The sequence below is a fragment of the Terrapene carolina genome, unplaced genomic scaffold, assembly GCF_002925995.2.
Source record: "Terrapene carolina triunguis isolate 2854851 unplaced genomic scaffold, T_m_triunguis-2.0 Scaffold62, whole genome shotgun sequence".
NCBI lineage: Eukaryota > Metazoa > Chordata > Testudines > Emydidae > Terrapene > Terrapene triunguis.
Window position 1 is genome coordinate 9,404,131 of NW_020664413.1, and position 22,553 is coordinate 9,426,683.

Genomic DNA, 22,553 nt, shown 5'->3' on the forward strand with positions numbered 1-22,553 from the left:
GATATCCATTTCTTCCTCAATACTTACTTTCATGAGTCTTTGCTCTCCCATGTCTAGTTTTGAAGTCTTTCGTTTTCTTAAAGTCATTTCTCTTATTAGGGTGGGATTTTCAAAAGTGCTCAGAGCTGGTCTAACACAGTGAAACTTAAATGGGAGTAGAATTTGGCCACGGTTTTTGAAATTCCCATTCTTGGAATTTTATCATGCCAAGTATTTTGCGTAAGCATAGACTTTTCAGCCATCAAAACAGTGGATAAGACATTAATGGACTATTTATTGGGGATCCATTTAGTTAAGCATTACTAACAAAATCTGTTCTTTTTCAAGCCCTTCCATGCTCCCCTTTAACACGAAAATGCATCTCTATGAATGGGAAGGGGGAAATTTCTTGTATTTTGGCAAGTAAATTAAAATACACTCCAGGATCATTCAGGTTTATTGAATGAGCTATCTACAGGTTTACAGGTCCAACAAAGCCCTGAGAGTTGTTTGAAGGGTCCCCAGAGAAAAAATATGCATTTATCTGCAATCTGAAATGTCTATTAACATACCTGAGAGAGCAGAATAGCTTCATAAAATAGGTCTTATATGGACTGGACCAAAATCTGCCTTCAGATACCCAGGTACGAGTCTCACTGAAATCAACAGGAGTTATGCCCATGTACATGAGGGCAGAATTTGTACACTGTGTTAAAACTCTAGCAAATGTAGTGATGACAGATGTAGGATTCCATGGGGGTTTTGTGCATCTCAATGACTCCAGCTCAACTGTGTTTATTTTACAAGTAAAATGATGGTATGCTATACTACTGGGGGAATTCTGCTCTACTGCATGCGTGCATAATTAATGAGCCCCACATATTTTTTTTTTGTGCAAAGAAAAATGCTTCTGTCGAAATGTTGCTGCAGCTCTGCCTTTTGCCCACCAAAGGGTGCTGTGATGCAAGAACAGCAGCAGCTCCCTGCCTGCGAGGGAAGGAAGAGAGCAGCCTTCTTCGCAGTGGGCCAGGTCAGGAGACAGGGGTTATAGGGAGACAGACTACCTGGGAGGTCAGATAGGGGCTCATAAGGGCTAGTGGGGGAGGACAGACTGGGGAAGGGGCTGAATGGGAGTGGAGGCACAGGGCCACATGGTGATGGGGGAGCGGGTGCAGAGCTACATAGGGACAGGGGAGTGGCTTGGTGGGGGCACAGAGACACATGCGGTCGGGGTACAGGGACACATAGGGACAGGGGAGTGGCTGGATGGGGCACAGAGACACATGGGGACAGGGGAGTGGCTGGTGGGGGCACAGAGACACATGGGGACAGAGGGAGGGGGTGCAGGGACACATGGGGACAGGGGAGTGGCTGGGTGGAGGCACAGAGACACATGGGGACAGGGGAGTGGCTGGGTGGAGGCACAGAGACACATGGGGACAAGGACAGGGGGTTCAGGGACACATAGGGACAGGAGAGTGGCTGGGTGGGGGCACAGAGATGCATGCGGATGGGGGAGGGGGTACAGAGCCACATAGGGACAGGAGAGAGGGATGCAGGGCCACATGGGGATGGGGGGAGTGGGTGTCTGAGTCGGGATAGAGGGACACATGTGGACAGGGGGTGCAAGGACACATGGGGGTGCAGGAATACATGGGGATGGGGCAGATGTGCCTGACTGAATGGGAGATGCTAGGGGTCAACCAGGGTCTGGAGGGGGGAAGCTCCCTAACAATCCCTCCTTGACCCCCCCAAAAAACCTGTCCCATACTTTTCCCACCCATAACCCAACAACCCTCCAAGTTCACACCCAGGCTCCTTCCCAGCAATTTACTTCCCTCTCCCTCAACTCCTCCATTACCCCGACTCCCCCAAGCCTTGGCACTGCTTCTGAGGGGGTGCGTGAAATACGGTTCTGTATTGTAGTTTAAATGAATTATTACTCAGAGTTCTGTATTAATATGCCTACTAAGAAATCTGAATCTTTTTTGTCATCTGTATTGTTACAGACATACTTGCTAACAGGTATTTTGAAATACATGACCAAAAATAATTGAAACTGGTGTGACTACATTGTGTTATTTTGACAAATAAAATGTGCAGAATTTTAATATATTGTACGCAGAATTTTTAACTTTTTGTTGCAGAATTCCCCCATGAGTAATGCTAGCACTGCAATCTTAGCCTGGGTACTGAGATTTAATGTGGATCCTTTCCATACACAGCCTGCTGGCCAAATCCTGCCCACAACTGCATTTGTTCAATGACACTGGAGACAATGGCATTGAACAGTTGTAAATGAGGGTGAAAATTTGGCCCTGCAACTGGAAATAAGTTATCAATCTGGTGATGCTGTCAGAATCCTGCACATTTTCCCTAAGCTGGGTAGGCTTTCTGGGACGAACAAGAGAAAACATATTTTTGTCACTGAAATCAACAGGTCTGATTGTCTGAATACACAGAGCAGGTCCATTCAACAAGAAAGTGCCATTTTTACAGTCACTTTTCAGACTAAACCCACACTTTAAAATAGAAACTGCAACTAAAACACTGCCATTCAGGCACGCAGAAAGAGGAACCCTCCTGTCCCCCTGCTCTTCTTTACTAACTACTAGCAGACTAATGCCGAATGGGAAGGAAGCATGTTTTACATGCCCAGCAAACTTACTTAGCATGGCCAAGCAACTAAGCCAAAGAATACTACAAGTGCTTTTGGTTTAAGGTTAAAGAGGGACTGAAATATCACTCAGATATTCGTTTTGCTTAAATTGCTTTACAGCTGTCAAAAGAGTTGATTTTTTCCGCACCTGTATGGAATTTTACAAGATGGTGCCAGAAATAAAAGCCCACTGATTAACCATGTAGACAAAGTGCTCATAATTTGCCTGGTGTCATAGCTAGTTGCACTGACAAAAGAAACCATCTGAACGTGAATAGCTATCACCCAACAAATGGGGCGGGGTGAACCTTAATGTAAAAACACAGACAGTGCTTGTTAAATATAAAGTCCACATTTTCAGACATGGGTTCCTGGGAGTTAGGGAACTAAATCCATACACAGGAGCCCAAATAAGTGGCCTGATTTTCAATGACAGCTGAATAGCCACTGTTCCTACTGACTCTACATGTTGACACTACATACTGATACTGAACTCCTAAATTTCAGGTACCCAAGTTTGAAAATGTAGACCAACCGGGTCAATTTCCTAAAGGACACAGCAGTGATTCTCATAAAAACAGGTGAACACATTACAACGGGCAAACTTTCACAGGTCAACAGAAATCTGACAATCATGCCTGACTGCCCATTTGAGTGTGCAATTACCTGGTTTGCACAAGCAAACTTGGATTTTTTTCTGACAAGCCCATTTAAAACATTAAAAAATAATATTGGGTTAATTTAGACTCTTGTTTAAACACTAAAACTTGCTTGAAACACTGGAAATGATTAATGAGAGACTTCTATACTAGTAGTTCAACTTACGCTGTATTCTTAAAATGAAAGACTCAAAAATGCATACATCAGGTATAGCAAAAATATATTACTCACTTTTTCTTTTGGGACTCTTCTCATCTAATGAGGTTAAATATTTAAGAGTGACTTGAATTTTAATTGAAGGGAAGCAGCTTAAAATTATATTTAGTGGGAAACTCTTTAGCTAAGTAAATTAAATTATTCACTTCAAATACTCCCATTTTGAATGAATGATGGCTTCTTCATACAGCAAAACTCATAAAATGGAATTATTAGGCAAGAGAACCTGCAAGCTGATTTTTTTTAAATGCACTGTCTAAAAGGCTAAGATATTATTAAAGGAAATACTCCTTATTTGCACAGAAGCACTTCACTGGGATACGGAAAACATTGCTCAGGGATTCAATGGAGACAATCTTAGGGTACTTCCCCATAACATTTCCTCAAGTAGACCCTCTTTAAGCAATTGGCAGAAGAGCATAATCAGTGTTTGGAATTTTCCACATACTTTAGGGCTCTATTCTGCTCTCAGTAAGCATATGAATTTTTTGCATGATGCCTGTTAGTGGAAATGACATGCCTTTTGAGGCCAATGGGAGTGTGGAGCTGGTGTTCGGGGTGGGGGCAGCGTGCGGAGCCCCGTGGCCTCCCTGCCTATGAGCTGGACCTGCTGCTGGCCACTTCTGGGGCGCAGTGCAGTGTCAGAACAGGTAGGGACTACTAGTTTTTAGTGGCCAGCCGTCAGGGTCCCTGGGTGCTGAGCAAGGCGACCCAGTGCCTTGCATTCCATGACCCAGCACTGGGTCGCGACCCAAACTTTGAAAACCACTGCCTTAAACAACAGTGCTCGGTTGAGAAGCTTAAAATATAGGTGTTGTGAGTGCCCAATACCTGTGAAAAATCAGGCCTTGTCTTATCTACATAGCTTGTTTTAAGTCCTCTCCTCAAGTGTCCTTCAGTCTGGTAACTCAATTTGCTCTCTGCTTGGTGAGGTTTAAGGATCCTCTATGTAGATGTGTACACCTTTTCATTCCAGGTGCAATTCAGTGAGTGGCCTTGTAATATTTAAAGTCCTACATGATCAGGACCCCAAATATTTGAGACAATCTCTCCCCTTAAATCCTGACATGGCACTAGAGGCCTCTTCTGGCACTCTTGCTGCTGGAACCTGGAAACCAGCTTTGTAGATTTGCCAGAGGGTCTCCCAATTCAACAACCACAATTCACACCCTGAAGGAAATTGTGGGCACTGAGCACCTCTCAAATGTCAGTGGTATGACAAAGTGGTAAAACTGAATTCATGATGTGGTTTCAAATGGATCTTTGCCTCCCTTGTCAGCATTGCTCAAGCTGCAATGGAAGGATCTGGCTATGCAAGTCATCTCAGGCCTGCTCTTCCGTGGTTTACTGAATAGTTACGTCAGTGATGCCCCAGGTCTTCACCAGCGCAGCACCACTCTGCTTATAAAGCATTAGCCACACTACAAAATGGAATTGATGGCCTATCCATGATGCCAGCCAGACCAATCTCGTGGCTGCTGGAAGGGTGACACAGCAGGGGTCACGCCAAAATCAGAAAGATAGAGTTCAAAGGAGGTGAAGGACAGTTCTAGAATAAAGACAATGAAATGGATCCTCTTTTGCATACAAATCCTCTAGCTCTGTCTAAAAATGAACTGGAAACACATTAAGGCTTTTATTACAATGTATTAACTAAAGAAGGAATGTTCCAGACAGTATCTTATCTAATCTTTTGTTAAGTCTCATTTTAAATGTCCCCAGTGCCAGAGCTTCCGCCACTTTCCATAGGGGCCTACACTATTCCATGATCTAATTGCAATCATAAAGTAATAAAATCTGATAACTGCTGTAAAATTAACATAATCCACCACATATAAATTCAGGAATATTAATCTACACCTAGCAGCACTGGCGGCACAAAGCCAAGACAATAGTATTAACAAGGGATGGACGAGATGATTTAACAGGTCTTCTATCTGTTTGAGCCTATACATTTTAAAACCTACTTTTACGTTGAATGAGTCACGAGTAATTATTTTTTATTACAGTGCTTGGAAGGAATGGGAGAGAAAGACTGACCATTGTATTGCTGTCTCTGTTCCAAAATTTTATTATATGGATTTATATGAGTGCCTATTGCTCTAACAATTCAAATCATTCTAATCTCCTTGCTTGCTTTATAAACTGACTGAGTTTATTTGAAGTTGCCGATCGATACAGATTATTTAAAGAAAGTGATAAAACATTTGTCAAATATATGACAAGCAGATCACTATTTATGTTTCAAGTCAAGAGCCTTCTGAAATAATAATGCCAACTTTCAGAACACTTGTTGCAATAACTAAACTATTGTAAATTTAAGAAGGAAGGTGAATAGTCTTACATCTGCCTTTTACCTTTTCATTCAGCTCCAAGGATGTGACAGCCTCTGGTCACAGTCTACCTCCTACTGTCCACATGGTTGGAAAGCACCACCATAACAATTGGCAGCTTCACTGGCAGCCCCAGCAAAGATTTTAAGGAACGAGTCAGCATGAAGAACAAACTATGCAAAAGTGTGCACCCGCAGAGCAAGGTTGAGGCATATTTGCAAGGTAGTCTAGGAAGCTTCCACTGCTCCCGCCCTGCGCTGTACCCATTTCGTGACTTGAGGGGATTAGTTCCAACGGTGCCACTCGGAACTTTTCACAGGCAGTAAAAAGTGACGAGTTGTTTCTTAAACATTATTTAGTACCAGGTGTCCAGCTGCTGGCTCGTGACTTAGATTTGGTCAACATGGTGGATATATCTGGCCCAGCGACAGATTCATTTTCTGCAGAATGAAAGTTTTCACTGAATCCCCTGCCCCCCAAAACGTTTCTTGTCATTATGGTTATTAAGATAACCTTCCAAATGTAGCACTGTCTTAGCCAGAAGCAACACCCCGAGGGGTTTGAGCCTCACACACTTACCAGTTTTTCATTGAACTTTTAATCTTGATGATGACAATTCAGGGACCATATTTTCACATGGAACAGGTCAGAGTGATGGGCCTACACTGTGCATACAACCACCACAACAGGGCTTGCAAATTTGGTAAATTAACTTTCAAAGGCCAAGAAACAAAGACAGAAATATCAGTAAACCTGGGAAGTGCTCTGTATCATTTCTTCCCATCCTTAATCCACTCCCACCAAGTGATGATGACTGCAACAACAACTTTATTTTCTATTTTCGAAATGGCATTAAAATTAAAGTGCCCAATCTTAGATACGTTGAGCCTGAAATCAAAGCAACTGACCAACAATCAACATCTCTCATTGACTTCAACTGCAGCATCACTGAAATGATTTTGTTGAAGGTTCAGCATCCAAGAACTGTGACATTCAAAAAATCAGAGCGCCCGTTAGAAAGTTTTGGCATTCATTGTTAACTAAGCGCCACAATTCTACCTTGATATTTGTGCAAAGCTCCCAGTGATATCGGAGGGAGTTCTGCTGTGCATTAAGGGTAGGTAACGTATGGCCTTATTTTTGTATACTTGGATCATAGACAATAATTAAACATGTAATTCAGTCCACATTCTAGACTGCATTTGACACTTTTGATTTAATGTCTTAAATGACTTTTCGGTATATGGAATAGATTAAGCTTTTGATATATTATTTACATTAATTATGTGAAGCATTTGGGGAAATGGTTTGTTCAAAAGATGCCGTTCAAAACAAAATGATCTAGAATGTTCCTGTATTATTAGAGCAATTCCAAGGTTTTCAAGTAAAAATAAGAATGTAATACATGTCAAGTCCCCTTCACTCAAACTCATTACCATACAGATATCAGTTGAAGAACTTCAGGTTTTATATGCTAATTATATGTAAAACAATAAGTGCTGACTTTTAACTTTATTTTAAAGAACTTAATACAGGATGATTGCCAGTCTTGATCCACCAGAATAAAGTTCGACTTTCACTGTATTTAGCCTATATGAGGTATTAAACATTTTTATGGTGGTTCCATGAAGTTCTATGCACTCTCCAGACATTGAAGAAGAAGAATATGGATCGTAGATATTAAGCAAAGTTCTCCTCACAAGTACAGCAACCCCACTGAAATCAAGGGAGTTGTTCTGGTGTAACTGGGAAGAGTTTTCTTACTGAATTTGAGCTACCTAAAGCTCTGGCTGTAAGAACAAAACAAACTAGATTGGCGATTTCCTGCGAGCTCATACACCATAGTGATGAGCATGGTATAAAAACATATAAAGATTAGACTAGAATAGAATGATTGATATTTTCTCACTTCTGCAGTCAAACAAATTACAAACCAATTCTCAGAGTCTAAAAATGATGGGGAAAAAATAGTGGGTCATGTCTATTCTCAGCTGCCCCATTCCACACCGTAGACAATGATTATCAAATGATTGCTTGAAAAGAAGATAATGATGAACTTGTTCAGGTCTGATGAGAACTGATCAGCCCCCCTTTGTCTCACTCACAGGAGTAAATCCTCTTGCCTTCAGTGAGATTGCACGGAGGTAAATGAGAGGAATATTTGCCCCACTATGGTTTTTTCTTCAAATCATAGTTGACAGAACAGAAATACTTGTGGGAGTAAAGTTAGGAGGGTTTGCTGTGTTGAGACTTTTTCCACCCTTGATTTCCTGAATAATGGGAGTCATTGTGAGGCAGTGTGGAGGCAAGGAATGGTGTAAATAGGCTACTTTCGTTGCACAATATGGAGACAGTCGTTTGAGTTAACGCAGTGCATGGTACTAAGTGTCTTTTTTTTTTAACGGCTGAATGAGCAGGCAGCTATGCAAGTGCTCTTTTATTGGGATGTAAAAATCCAGTAAAATATTTGGTACTACATTCTGCTCTTGGGTGCCCAAAGAGCTCCAAATGAAACCACATGGAGTCTCAAATGTGTTTATGTAGGCCTTTAATTGTTGCATTAATAGTATCCAAAATATTTTTTCCAATTTGCTATAACTTTAACACATTTATTGTCAGGTTATTTTTTAAACTGCATTTGACTGTGTTTCAATTTTATGTTGGAATTAGCTCTGCAATTGTATCACCAGGTGATCCTGGCAGAAAGGGTAAAAGTCAGATATCTAAGGGTATGTCTATACTGCAGCCCTAAGTCAACCTACGTTAGGTCGATTTACAGCCACCACAGTAATTACTGCAGTGGCTGATGTCCACACTGCCCTCCTTCTGTCGGTGCTACGTGTCCTCACTAGGAACGCTTCCACCGACTGAAGAAGGCCAGTTTGGGGGACTGAAAGCCAGGGCTCTCCCGCCAGGAGCCCAGCTGCTCCCTGGGCTCTCAGCTCCCTGCTGGGAGCGGGGGTCAGCCACCCGTGCTTCTTGCCTCCCCACTCCCAGCTGGGGGCATTCGGGCTGTAGCTGCCCCACTTTCTTGTCAATTTCATAGCTCCAGTATGGAGTCGTGAAGCTGACAAGACAGCCAACAGCCAATGTAAGGAATGCAGTGTGTACACAGAGCTATCCACAGACACTGCGTCGCCCTACCTCTACTGACCTAAGTGCTACGCCTCTCGTGGAGGTGGAGTTATTGTGTCGGTGTAGTAGGGCACTTACCTTGGCAGAACAAGGCTGTAGTATGTACACTGACATAATTAGGTCGATGTAAGCTGCCTTATGTTGACCTGTGCAGTGTAGACCAGGCCTCAGTTAAATCAAAGTTAAAATCATAGACATTTGCACCCAAAATTCCTTTCTTTCCTCTTCCCTACCCCAACCCCTGGGTTTTAGCTAACAGAGCAGTCACCCTATTGGAGCAGACCTCTAAAATCAGCTTGCCTCTCCATGGGCCTGATTCTGGCATGGTGCTGAGTGCCTCCTGAACAGCTCCGTCTCCCATTCTCTACAATGGGAGTGGAGGGAGCCTGACACACCTTTCAGGAGCTGCTCATGCCTTCCCCTCTTGTAGAACTAAATCCACTAAGCAGCAAAATAGTCTTGGAGACTTAAAGCTCTCATTGAGAGTCCACTGAACCTGTAGCTCAGCCTCTGCTCTCTACAGGTCCCATGTGCAGTCCGGGGCTTAACTCAGCAGCTCTCAAATCTTTCCATTACCTTTGCTCAACCGTTCAGCATCTCACCCACCCACTCACATGAAAGAATCCAAGCATGTGACGTCCTGATGCTTGGTTTCAAATTAGCATTGCACATTTCAATTTTTTTTATTCCTAAAACGACTCAGTTTCAGATCCTCTCCCTCTAAGAGTACGTCTACACTGCAATTAAAAACCTAAGGCTGGCCCATGCCAGCTGACTTGGGCTCAGACTAAGGGGCTGTTTAATTGCAGTGTAGCCATTCAGGCTCAGGCTGCAGTGTGAGCTCTAGGACCCTCCAACCTCACAGAGTCCTGCAGCCCAAACATCTACATTGCTGTGAAAAAGCCCCTTACCCCGAGCCCCATAAGCCTGAATCAATTGGCATGGTACAGTCATGGGATTTTAACTGCAGCGTAGACATACCCTAAGTGAAACAATAATGGGGAGAGATGCCTGGAGTTCACACCAGGACTCAGGTGACATTTTGGGAAATTTGCTCCTGCTTGCTTAAAAGGGCTTTTTACTTGAAGCCCCACCTTTTCCCCGAGACACGTGCTAGCGGTCAACCTAAGCAGTTATACTTCAGTCAGCATAAGAGGAATATAATGAACATATGGTAGCCTTTGGAACCCATGCCAGCACTTATGCATGAGCAACTAGAAAGATAGCACGATGCACGTCACACTGCTTTTTCCAAAGGTCAAAACCTAACTGTCCAATGGCCACAAGGGCACTTTCCAATCTGTGTATTTTCAGGTGAAGTGCCGAACTCTGCCACCATGACAGACAATTGGCACGAAAAGGGACTCTTGATAAAAACAAATTATTTTTAGTTCCACAAAGAGAAGAGCAAACAGGCATATTTTTTTTGTGGAAAGCCAAACAAGTGTTATTAAATGAACAACAACTAACTGAAGCCAAAGTACTTTAGTTTATTATAGATTATGGTGTGAAACCTTAATTCAGCCCCCAGGTTGTGTATGGATTATGATAGTCTTTAATTACATGGTCACCTACTACTTTTTTCACAGGATCCAGTATGGACATTCAAAATTCTGTCTTCAGAGGAGGGTTTGAAAGATGTGCAGAAAATAATCCATAGGGCAATGAGGATAAAACAAAATATTAAATAACCACTCCTGAAGTGAGTATTGTCCATTCTGTCCACTGAATGCGGCAAAAGTCCTATGGAAAAAAACTAATATGTTATCATGTAATTAAAAACTACCATAATGCAGAGACACATGGGGGCTGGCATTTCCTGATGTTGAGTGCTTTATGTTATTAAGTGATTAAGGTTGCAAAGTAGTTTTTGTGTGTGCGCAATATTTACAAACCAAAGACTCTCACACTCGTCACCCTTCCTTTGAGACTACATGGACAAAAGCCTCCCCCCATGTTGTACATTTATGGAGAATGGACTGAGATCAGAAGGCAGAGGCAGACTTCTCCCCCTAGTGCATGTATCAGGACTTGCTGCACCTTCCAAGTGCTTGTTGAGTGCTAGGATGGGGGCCCCATGAAGTCTGCTGGTCTGTTGAGTCAGGGGCACAGTCAGCAAGCTCTTGGCCCCCTACCCATGAGTCAGCAGCACACACTTGTGGACGGCATACATGTGTGGAGCAGCAATAAGCAGTGCTTCCTACCAGTCTACCCGAACCATCCTGCCTGTCAATTCCTCTGGTAACAATGTTATCCTTCCACTTGCAGCCAGACGACGAACACTGCGTGCTGGGGCATGTGATCTCTGTGGGATGCATTTTCTTATTAAAGATATGGCTGGCTGCAATCTGCGGCATTTTATAGTAATTTGGCAGTGGCTCCCAGGAACTCATCAAGGAGCCAGTGTGAAGCTCAGACGGGCAGTCCTGAGAGAGAGCATAAGATTCCTTTTCTCAAAGATGTACCACACTTACTCCGCTACAGACTGTGTTTGTGACCTTGGCCAGGAGATTTAGTTTTTACGTTCCCATTTTACAGATGGGGGCACTGAGACACAAAGATATTCCCTGACCTCCTGGGTGTGTGAGAGACTAAAATCCATTCACACACCTAACACACTCCAAGATCTTAAGTCTGGAAGATGTTACAGAAAAGCAAAGTATTGTTACTATTGAACAAGTGAAAACATCCTCATCATCACCACGTTTTCAAGCCACCTGTGTTATTAACCCCCTTAAATTAAAAATAAAACCTGAGTGTGTAACAGCGAGGAGCAGGAACTCTGTTCCTTTGTGTATATCACACACAGTGCAAACAAAATTGTGTTTCCATGGGGGAATAAATACTAGTTTATCCTGGGTCCACTACCGTTGCTTTAGAAAGAACAAATATCCTAAGAGTAACAAAAATAGAAACCAGCTGACAGCGGATTCTTTCACCTAGTTACTCTGGCTCTTTGCCAGTTCTGTGCAGTCACAATGCCGATCTTGTCCAGGTCTCTTCCACTCGGTTTGCTTTGGCTAATTAACATGAGCGAGATGACTCTAATTGCTCTACACTGTTTATGCTGGAAGAGGCATCACAAGCAACAAACACAGGCCCATCAAGGGAACAGTGGCCCAGTAAGGTTTACAGTAGAGTCTGCCAACTGACAGCAGTTTCTCACACAGGGCAGATTATTTTCTCCATTACTTTTTTTGGAGCAGGCAGGTATTTCTCATGGTGTCTGTTTCCCATCCTCCCTTGCCTTTAAATGCCAGAGGGATATAGTGCTGAGGCTGGCAAAGAGCAAAGAAAGAGGGTTTGGTGGAAATCCTGTGAGGAGCTGAGGCAGTTTACATTGAGGGGGGAATGAAGCAGAGTCCTGGGGATCTGGACCCCACAGGGAGGGGTCACATGTATGGCAGTGAGCCAGAAACAGAGGGGCCTGGGCAGTGGTGCAGTGCGCCCTGGGCAGTGGTGCAGTGCGCCCTGATTGGTGCTAGCTGGCCACCTCCTGGATGGGTTCTGTTGCTCTACTTGGCAGGAAGATCAAGAATGGAGGAGTGGGAGGAAGAAGATCATAGAATCATAGAAGATTAGGGTTGGAAGAGACTTCAGCAGGTCATCTAGTCCGACCCCCTGCTCAAAGCAGGATCAACCCCAACTAAATCATCCCAGCCAGGGCTTTGTCAAGACGGGCCTTAAAAACCCCTATGGATGGAGATTCCACCGCCTCCCTAGGTAACCCATTCCAGTGCTTCACCACCCTCCTAGTGAAATAGTTTTTCCTAATATCCAACCTAGACCTCCCCCACTGCAACTTGAGACCATTACTCCTTGTTCTGTCATCTGCCACCACTGAGAACCACCTAGCTCCATTCTCTTTGGAACCCCCCTTCAGGTAGTTGAAGGCTGCTATCAAATCCCTCCTCACTCTTCTCTTCTGCAGACTAAATTAGCCCAGTTCCTTCAGCCTCTCCTCGTAAACCATGTGCCCCAGCCCCCTAATCATTTTTGTTGCCCTCCACTGGACTCCCTCCAATTTGTCCACATCCTTTATGTAGTGGGGGGGCCCAAAGCTGAATGCAATACTCCAGATGTGGCCTCACCAGTGCAGAATAGAGGGGAATAATCACTTCCCTCAATCTGCTGGCAATGCTCCTACTAATGCAGCCCAATATGCCGTTAGCCTTCTTGGCAACAAGCACACACTGTTGACTCATATCCATGTTCTTGTCCACTGTAATCCCCAGGTCCTTTTCTGCAGAACTGCCGCTTAGCCAGTCGGTCCCCTTGAGTCCTAAGTGCAGGACTCTGCACTTATCCTTGCTGATCCTCATCAGATTTCTTTTAGCCCAATCCTCCAATTTGTTTAGATCACTCTGGACCCTATCCCTACCCTCCAGCGTATCTACCTCTCCCCCAGCTTAGTGTCATCTGCGAACTTGCTGAGGGTGCAATCCATCCCATCATCCAGATCATTAATGAAGATGTTGAACAAAACCAGCCCCAGGACAGACCCCTGGGCACTCTGCTTGATACTGGCTGCCAATTAGACATCAAGCCGTTGATCACTACCCGTTGAGCCCGACGATCTAGCCAGCTTTCTATCCACCTTATAGTCCATTCATCCAATCCATACTCTTTTAACTTGCTGGCAAGAATACTGTGGAAGACCATATAAAAAAAAAAGATATCCTGGCCCATGTGAACACTCCTGGTTTGAGAATAGTAAACCTAACCCAAATGTGTCAACTTGATGTTCTGCGTTGTTGGTATCACAGTGTGATTCTAGCCCAACTTAGTTCACCCTCTGGAAACCCATCCCCAGAGCACAAAGAGAACGTGAGGACTAGCTATTTCCCATTGTACCCAGTGCTCTCCCGCTAACAATGCCCCATTGCTGGTGAGAAGTGCTCTACTGGGCTGGTGTCTCACTGCAAGGATGGCTGCATTGCATCATGACATAAGTGTCATGTTACAATGAAGTGACAAGATAAAGCTTACAAAGTTATAGAAAAAAAGGTATGGGCACTGCAACCACTAATCCATCTCACCAGTAACATTCATATATTTCAAACCTCAGAGCCCCCACGTACAGAATTTAAAAAAATAATCAAATTGCCATTAGAACATTTCTCTCTGTCCTCCTGCATGTAGAAGTTTGATTCCAAAATGTCTTTGCTGAGGAAATGCAATTCAGAAGAGTGTAGTTTCTCTTGTGTGTGACAACGGGAAGGCCAAAAGAAATGCTTTAAAGACACCCTTAAGACAAACATTAAGAGATGTGGCATAGATACCATGCACTGGGAGACAGTAGCCCAGGACTGGCCAAGACTTGCCAGAGTAGGGACTATCGCTTTTGAGGAAAATCGCCTTACCCTGGTCACAGAAAAATGCCAGAAAAGAAAGGACAGATGATTGTCATGTAGCAATCATGGCCCAACACTGCCTTCCAACATTACCTGCAATGTTTGCCAACGAGTTTGCGGCTCAAGGACTGGACTCCTCAGTCACCAAAGGACCCATAAAAATAAAAACCTGGCTAAAAGAGCATCCCTGACCCTGAGGGATCGCCAAAACCTTTATACCACACCATCATGGGCTGGGAATGGGAAAAAATGCACAGTGAGTGGTATGGAGGGAAGGGTACATTTTCAGGAGTTTGGGATGACTGTTACTCATGAAGGTCAAAGCCATGACATCATCCCACTGAAGTGCTGATAAAACCTGTGTCCACCTACACATATTTTTGTGCACACATATTTTATGTCTATTTTACCCATAGACACATAGTTTACAGACATAGTGTGCATGTGTGCACACAACACAGGGTATGCATCTAATACAATAGCGGCAACATGTATTTTATACCACACACATCCACTGCACTGCCCATGTGGCAGGGTAGAAAGCTAACTATTACAAAGCTGCAGAAGAGAATTTACCTTAAGGGAGAAAAAAATCCCACCTATGATTGAAACAGCAAACCACCTGCCTAGTGGACATTAAAATGATCTTTTCCATGGAGAATGCAGGTGTTATTTTTGGCTACAGCATCACAAACAAAAGGAAAGTGTTGTGTAAAAGTGATAGTGGGGAGTCTCAAAACCTGAAAATAAGTAAAAAACAAAACTGAGTCAGTTTCAAATTGGTTTTTGGGAATGAATCTGACACAAAGAGTTGTAGACAACGTCAGCCTCTCAAATTAAATTCTCCCATCAGTGTAACCAAGAAGTATTAACTGCTACTAAAAGGAATGGAGGTTGATCTGCCAGGAAAGAATTTCTGAGCTGCAGACTCTTTCTAAAGGTAAAAGTCATTGCAAATTAAGGTACAAGATACGTAAAAGAATGAGAAAGTGACACTGTCTTCCCTTGTTCCAGAACTCTCTCCCACCCCCAAGCGATTGGCAGCACATTTTTTTTTAATCTTATCTTGATATGTCAATAAATAATTATGTTTTTCCAACTGAACAACGAGCTAGACATGGCAAACTGTAATTAACAGCATGAAGCATAATACCATTTGGCATGCTCACTCCTCTTTTTTGAATATGATGATGCAACAACCCTTTTCAAGCCAATTCAAAAGAAACTTCTACTTATAATTACATGCTATCTTGATTAGGATTTGCTAATAACATCATGCCTATTGAGTCCGAACTACTGAAAAGATAACATAGATTTGTCCACTAACAAAATGTACTGCCAGACAGATAATATGTTATGGCTGTTTCATGGAACTACATTTAAAGAGCTTGGGAAGGGAAAAAAAGCCTGCATTCATTAAACAAGATCACATGACTATGGGGATACAAATGGATTAGGCTTCATTATTGTGAAGGTAAAAGATATTATAGGCAGACTGGTAGCACCACCTATAATTAAGGTTATCTGACACTTCCCATTATAAGACCCTGTTTTCAGTTGCTTATTACTTCACCAAACTAATTGTTTGGGCTGAAATTTTACATGCAGAGGCCTGCATTTGGCTGAATTTTTAGGAAAATTTTGTTATGCCCTTGTTAAAAATGTCTGGTAATAATTTCCACTTCTAGCATCCCCGTGCTTTGGAGCAGGGACTTGAAATTTGGCTGGGGAGTGGCCTTTGTGTCAGCAATGTGCTTTTTGCCATGCCTGTGAAAGTCTGCCTACATTTGGCCACGTTATTAGCCTTTGGGGAAGAAAATCACAGTTTGCACATGCTCCATAGAGACTTTTAGATTTTACCAGTTAAAATCTCCAAAGATTCTATCCTCACTGAGTATACTTGAGCCCCTCACAACCCCTTTGTGTGACCAGACTCTGCATGCAATCATCACAGAGTGGCTGAGCATACTCCCTCCAGCCCAGAACTATGGGGTGAAGTTGGATTTTCCCTGTAATGGCTGCTCCTAGCTGCGGTGAGCCAGGCCACCTGAATGATGGAATTTCCTAATTTCTGAGTGCTTAATGTTGCAACTTGAATAACGTTCTTTTAACATAGTTTTTTTGGTGTGTAATGTCAATGATAAGTAAGGCTGCGAATCATTTATGGAGGTCACGGGAAGTCACGGCTTCCGTGACTTTCTGTGAGCTCCATGAATTTTGCAGCGGCAGTGGGGCCACAGGCTGCCCCCCTGTCCAAAGTGGCAGTGATGGTGGGGCCACGGGCTGCCTCCCGTCCGGAGCGGCAGCAGGGCCATGGGCCGTCCCCCACCAGGATCAGCGGCAGTGCCACAGGCTGCCCCCCGCTCAGAGTGGCAGCAGGGGCATGGGCTGCCCCCCCAGCAGAAGCATCACCCCATGCTACCCCCCCCCAGCAGCAGTTTTCAGGAGCGCCCCCCACATTAAGGCTACGTTTTAGTCACAGGTATTTTTAGTAAAAGTCATGGACAGGGCTCAGGGACCGTGACTTTTTAATTGCCCATGACCTGTCCATGACTTTTACTAAAAATACCCGTGACTAAAACGTAGCCTTAATGATAAGCAGTTTGCAGAAAAATGCAGAGACCTCCAATCATACCTAATTATGTTTAGGGGAAACAAAAAAATAATTCTCGTATCACTCAGTAAGCGCTGCAATTTCAAAAATATATGGGGGTGTATGCGACATGCCACATAATTATGTGTGCAAAATATATGTGTGTATATAGTTTGTAATTTCCAATTGGCTTTCATAGAGAGAGTACACTTATAAAGTCTGCGGACAATACCAAGCTGGGAGGGGTTGCAAGTGTTTAGGAGGATTGGATTAAAATTCAAAATGATTTGGACAAACTGGAGAAATGGTCTGAAGTAAATAGGATGAAATTCAATAAGGACAAATGCAAAGTACTCCCAGAAGGCATGATCAGTTGCGCACATACAAAATGGGAAATGACTGCCTAGGAAGGAGTATTGCAGAAAGGAATCTGGGGCTTACAGTGGATCACAAGCTAAATATGAGTCAACAGTGTAACACTCTTGGAGGGAAAAAAAGGCGAACATCATTCTGGGTTGTATCAGCAGGAATGTTGTAAGCAAGACACAAGAAGTAATTCTTCCACTCTACTCTGTGCTGATAAGGCCTCACCTGGAATACTGTGTCCTGTTCTGGGCGCAACATTTCAGAAAATATGTGGACAAATTGGGAAAAGTCCAGAGGAGAGCAACAAAAATGATTAAAAGTCAAGAAAACATGACCTATGAGGAAAGATTGAAAAACATTGGGTTTGTTTAGTTGGGAGAAGAGAAGACTGAGAAGGGACATGATAGCAGTTTTCAAGTACATAAAAGGTTGCAACAAGGCGGAGGGTGAAAAATTGTTATCCTTAACCTCTGAGGATAGGACAAGAAGCAATGGGCTTAAATTGCAGTTAGGGAGGTTTAGGTTGGACATTAAGAAAAACTTCCTAACTGTCAGGGTATTTAAGCACTGGAACAAATTGCCTAGGGAAGTTGTGGAATCTCAGTCATTGGAGATTTTTAAGAACAGGTTAGACAAACACCTGTTAGGAATGGTCTAGTTATTACTTAGTCCTGCCTTGAGTGCAGGGGTCTGGACTAGATGACCTCTTGAGGTTCCTTCCAGCCCTACACTTCTAGGATTCTACAATCTCAGAGACATATCCATTTGTAACCGAGACACATTTTTAATTTTGCCCTGAATTAACTTGAAATGTAGATTAAAGGAAATTCATTTATTTTAAAAGCTTTGATTAATCAATGATTAATAAGTTAATGTTTGTAAACCAATGTGACTATGCAAATTACTACAAAAGTGCTAAGTGTTATTATTATGTTACTATTATGAATTGCCTATTAAAATAAAGTGTTTTCTTTTCCTTCATCTTTATTTCCATGTATTCCCTGCAAGAAAGACTCACCATCTCCAATGTTGCCTAAAATGAGCCAGAGAGCAGCACTGCCCTGTCAAGAAGTTGTGTTGGCAATTGGTTGGATATCAAATTCAATTTTCCCAAAGGAAGGCTAGGAACTAGAGACCCATTGCCATAGGTCAACTATTCCATATGCTTTACAGTGTATTCTTGAGTGCTATGTATAGTGCAATCTTAAATAATTCAAGGGATGGAGCTGCCACTTTTCCTTTGGGGAGTTGCAAGTCATGAAAAAGATTCCCTGGAGACCAATGAGTATAAATGATGACATTACTTACAGTAGGTGTACATAAAAAATCCAAAGCAATGAAAATAACCGTTGGCAATTAATCTCTTTTACATATGGAAAACTTGGTGTCTACACATATTTAGCAGAACACTTGCTCTTCTCACTCAACGTGGGGTGAGTGTTCACACCATGGTGAAGAGTTAAATAAACGCAGTCTTTTTTTGCCATTCAACCTCCCATCTCAGTATTAGTCATCCTCAAATAACCTAGGGCCCAATCCCACAAAAAACGTGTGTCCAAGAGTACCTAGTACTGCTGTGAATTGTCCTTCTGAAGTCAAGGTAATATTCACCGTGTCCAATAGTAAGTGTGTGCCGCATTGGCCCCTTAGACTGTAAATTCCTCCGAGACAGGGAGGCACATTTTTCTGCAATGTGCCATACACAGCCCCTGGTGCTCTATAAATAATAAACAATAATAAATATTCCATAAAGCAAAACATCTTTACCATTCTCTTCATCTCCTTGGAGACCTGGTGAGCACCCAGATGGTTGTAAAAGGGGCGATCCACACCCCAGTGTGGAGGGTTATGGCCGATGGAATTGGTGCGCTGTCTGTTCATCTTGGCTATTGTCGCTTTCTCATCTTTCTAAAATAAAAACATGAGAGAATTGCATGACGTATTTTGAAACATTTTACATGGCAATCACTCCCCAGGCGCCTTTGTTTCTGATCATTTATCCTCCTGCATTAACCTATTAATCATGCACTTCAACAGAAATAAGGAGCGTTCATCTGATCATTTCTTTATTGCTTTATTTCCTGTCCTTCCAAGCATCACAGATAAGTAAAATGGGACAGTTTTTCAAAGGACTCAAAATTTGTTGCCCACCATTTTACTGGCAAATGATAACTCCCCTCCTCTGTGAGGACAAACAGCTCTGGTGCGTGCAAACAGGGTGTCTTTTTTTGCCTTGAGACTGAACAATTAAATTTAGGAACAAAATTGTAGTTCTGAGGGGAGAGACTGTGTTAAGATTCCTTGGAAAACACAAATCAATGTGCCTGCAATTTACAGGACAAAGGCAGAGGGCTGATCTGCGTAAAGGACTAGGAGCCAGGTTTCAATTCTGGCACTGATCCTGCCCTCCTGTACAATGGGGATGCCTCCCAAAGGAGGGGTGAAGAATACTTAATGTTTGCTGGGAACTGTACTTGGCAAGTGCTAAGAAGAAAATAATGGTACTGCACAAGGTGAAAAAGGTGTTTTCTCCTCTTCAATTCTAACTGCACATTTTGTCTTTGACTGAAATGCTCCCGAAGTTGAAGGGTGTTTGGTGGTAAGAGATAGCTATGAAATTTGGACCTGACTCAAGACTGCTGCAAAGGTTGGGTGTGTTTGAACCCAGAGATTTATTTCAGGCCCATCACCAATAAAAACAGAAGTGCAGGGTGCTATGGAGTGACATAATAGTATTGTGAATTACTCATTTTGAGGGTGTTTTCTAGCTAATGAAAAGCACTGCTTTTTCAACATAGGATTTTCTCTGTCCTCCCCTCGTTGGCCTCTGCTTTGTAAAGGAGGCAGGAGTAGCTTGTACAGGATCAATCCTGCAGTTTTCATTCAGACCAAGACTTCAACAAGAGTAGTAGGGAACTATGTGATCTGACCACGTTGACTTAACAAAAACCAACGTGGCCGTGGTCGTAAGCATGTTAATATATCATTACTGAGAGATGGGCGACCCTTGGAGAGTTCGGGGGTTCTGTTAGAATGAGCATTTGAAAAGTTGTTTTTTTAATAGCTTGTGAGATCACCCTTTTTTAAGATTTCCTGGATCTGGCTGAGCACAAGCACCAGAACACACTCACGTAATTATTATTGGATTTCAAAGCCAGGAATTGCAGAGGCAGCAAAACAATTTTAGAAAAGAAAAAGCCACCATTTTTTCAAAATGATTGAGCCTGGTTCAGCTCAAGTCTTAGATGAAGATACAGGTTAGTCCGTATATTCTCCATACGGATTCTCTTGTCCCAAGCAGTAACTGTGGTTTCCAAGGCATTCACCACGTTCCTGTCACGTTCTCACAGAATGACTGGTGCTATTTCCATGGTAACCAGAGAGTTAACGGTCACGTTTTATATTGTCATGCTTTTCTGAATTAAAAATTTGTAAATTTAGTGCTGGGGAAAGGTGCTAGATTGACAGCCATGGAGACGTTACTCTTAATAGCCACTGGATAATAACAGCCTGGGGTTGCTACTGCCCCAAGGCTGCATTTGAACTGCTGCAAGGGTTCTATCTCATTACCGATTCCCAGGTCGCTGGGAGCACTGCTAGTGTATTCCTATAATGGGCTGGGGGCAACCGCAAAGAACTTTCAGCTCCATTGCAAAACTTAGAAGAAGAAGCCACACATTATCACAAACTGCTGAAGCCACAGAAAGACAGGTGTGGGGAAACAAACCTCATGACTGTCACTCCTGTCTCTCACCTGCATCAAACCAGCATTGTTTAATCTATAAGAGCTGGAACTGTGAACATTTTGTGCTAGATGAACTTCACATTAGCAACCATTATGGAAACTCTAGCTAATCTCCGAGAGAGCTGTGTTTTAAATGTTTCTAAAAATACACAAGTATGAAATGACTATTATCGGGGGGTTTTTAAAAGCCACAGAATTTTTACTTTTCTAACCTGTACGATCATTTGTGGTACTCTAGCTGTAACCCCTTGCATAGTTACAGATGTGTATATATCATCTGATGCCAGAAAAACACTAACAGAAAGAACAGATTAGGTATCTACAACCAAATATTTATTGCTCTGAATAATAAAAGTGACACTGCCTGTACATTTTATTACAGCTTAGTGAGAGACTTTCAACCAGTAGCAATCAAACAAAAGCTAGGCAGTAAATCTAGTCTGGAGACCTATAAAAGCAAACCTATCTGGTTACATTATAAATGCCTTTACGTCAACAGACGATAAAAGATACATGCGATAAGTTTTCCCCAATGGTGAAGCACAGTCTAATATGATATTAGTTTTAGTAAATGCAGATATAATCTCAAACAAAGACTTAATTCCAGAAATCCAAGCAGATAAACTGAAAGGTCTCAACCAATTAGTAAACTGCATTTGCTTTTGACTAGGGACAATTGACTGTCATATACTAAATTTACATTATGTCAATTGTGTGATTAATTTGAATGGAATAAAAGACCTCAGTAGGTACATGTGTATTGACAGTTCTGGGCTGGGGCAAGGTCAGGACAAACTGTGGTAAACACACACACTATTGAGGTCATTTACAACCATGAGATCACGGGTCATATAAATTATCCAAAGCTGTGTGAAGAACTCTTGCATTTCTTCCCCCTCAAAATGGTGTAGGGGAGATTTTGAACCATGTATTCTGTAGCTTTTGCCATAGATAAAACCCAGTACGGGGCAGTGTTTTTCAGTCAAAGCCTCTGGTGGCAAAATTTTGCTTGCACAAATAAAACACGATACTCAAACTTTTTACTCAAATGGACTTCACTGTTAGTTGTACCACTTATTTAAAAGAACCTTCTTAACTTGATTTTTTTTAAATTTACTTTTTTTAAAAAAATATTCAGATTTCTGATTGAACACTCTTTAAAAGTATGTTGTGATTTAATTTTTTTTAAAAAAGATGAAGTCCCAGCATTGTGAGGGACCCCAAGTTGCAGGGCAGGTGGTGACACAACCCCTCACTGGTCTGGACTGCACCCCAGAATGACACTGACCATACACAAAGTGTCATCAAATGCATGAGAAAACTGGGGAAAGATTGAGAAAAAGAACTGTTGACAATGTCTTTCAATTCTGCTAATCTTTATGTGCTATCTGTTACAATGGGAGCTGCAATATTCTCAGACAGCAATGAGCTTTTCAAATTTAACATGGATAAACTCCAGAAGTTGCTGTGGGAACTTTCAAATATGAGTTTGCAGAGACCGTAAATCTTATCC

General features: G+C 42.5%; 1 protein-coding gene across 1 annotated transcript in view; it reads right to left on the reverse strand.

Annotated features, from left to right (window-relative positions):
* Positions 1-22,553, reverse strand: part of ADCY5 (adenylate cyclase 5) — a 296,914-nt gene that overhangs the window by 48,448 nt on the left and 225,913 nt on the right. Inside the window, exon 8 of the mRNA XM_026647401.2 lies at positions 19,063-19,203. Within this exon, the coding sequence (XP_026503186.1) occupies positions 19,063-19,203 (141 nt within the window). The remainder of the gene's footprint in view (positions 1-19,062; positions 19,204-22,553) is intronic.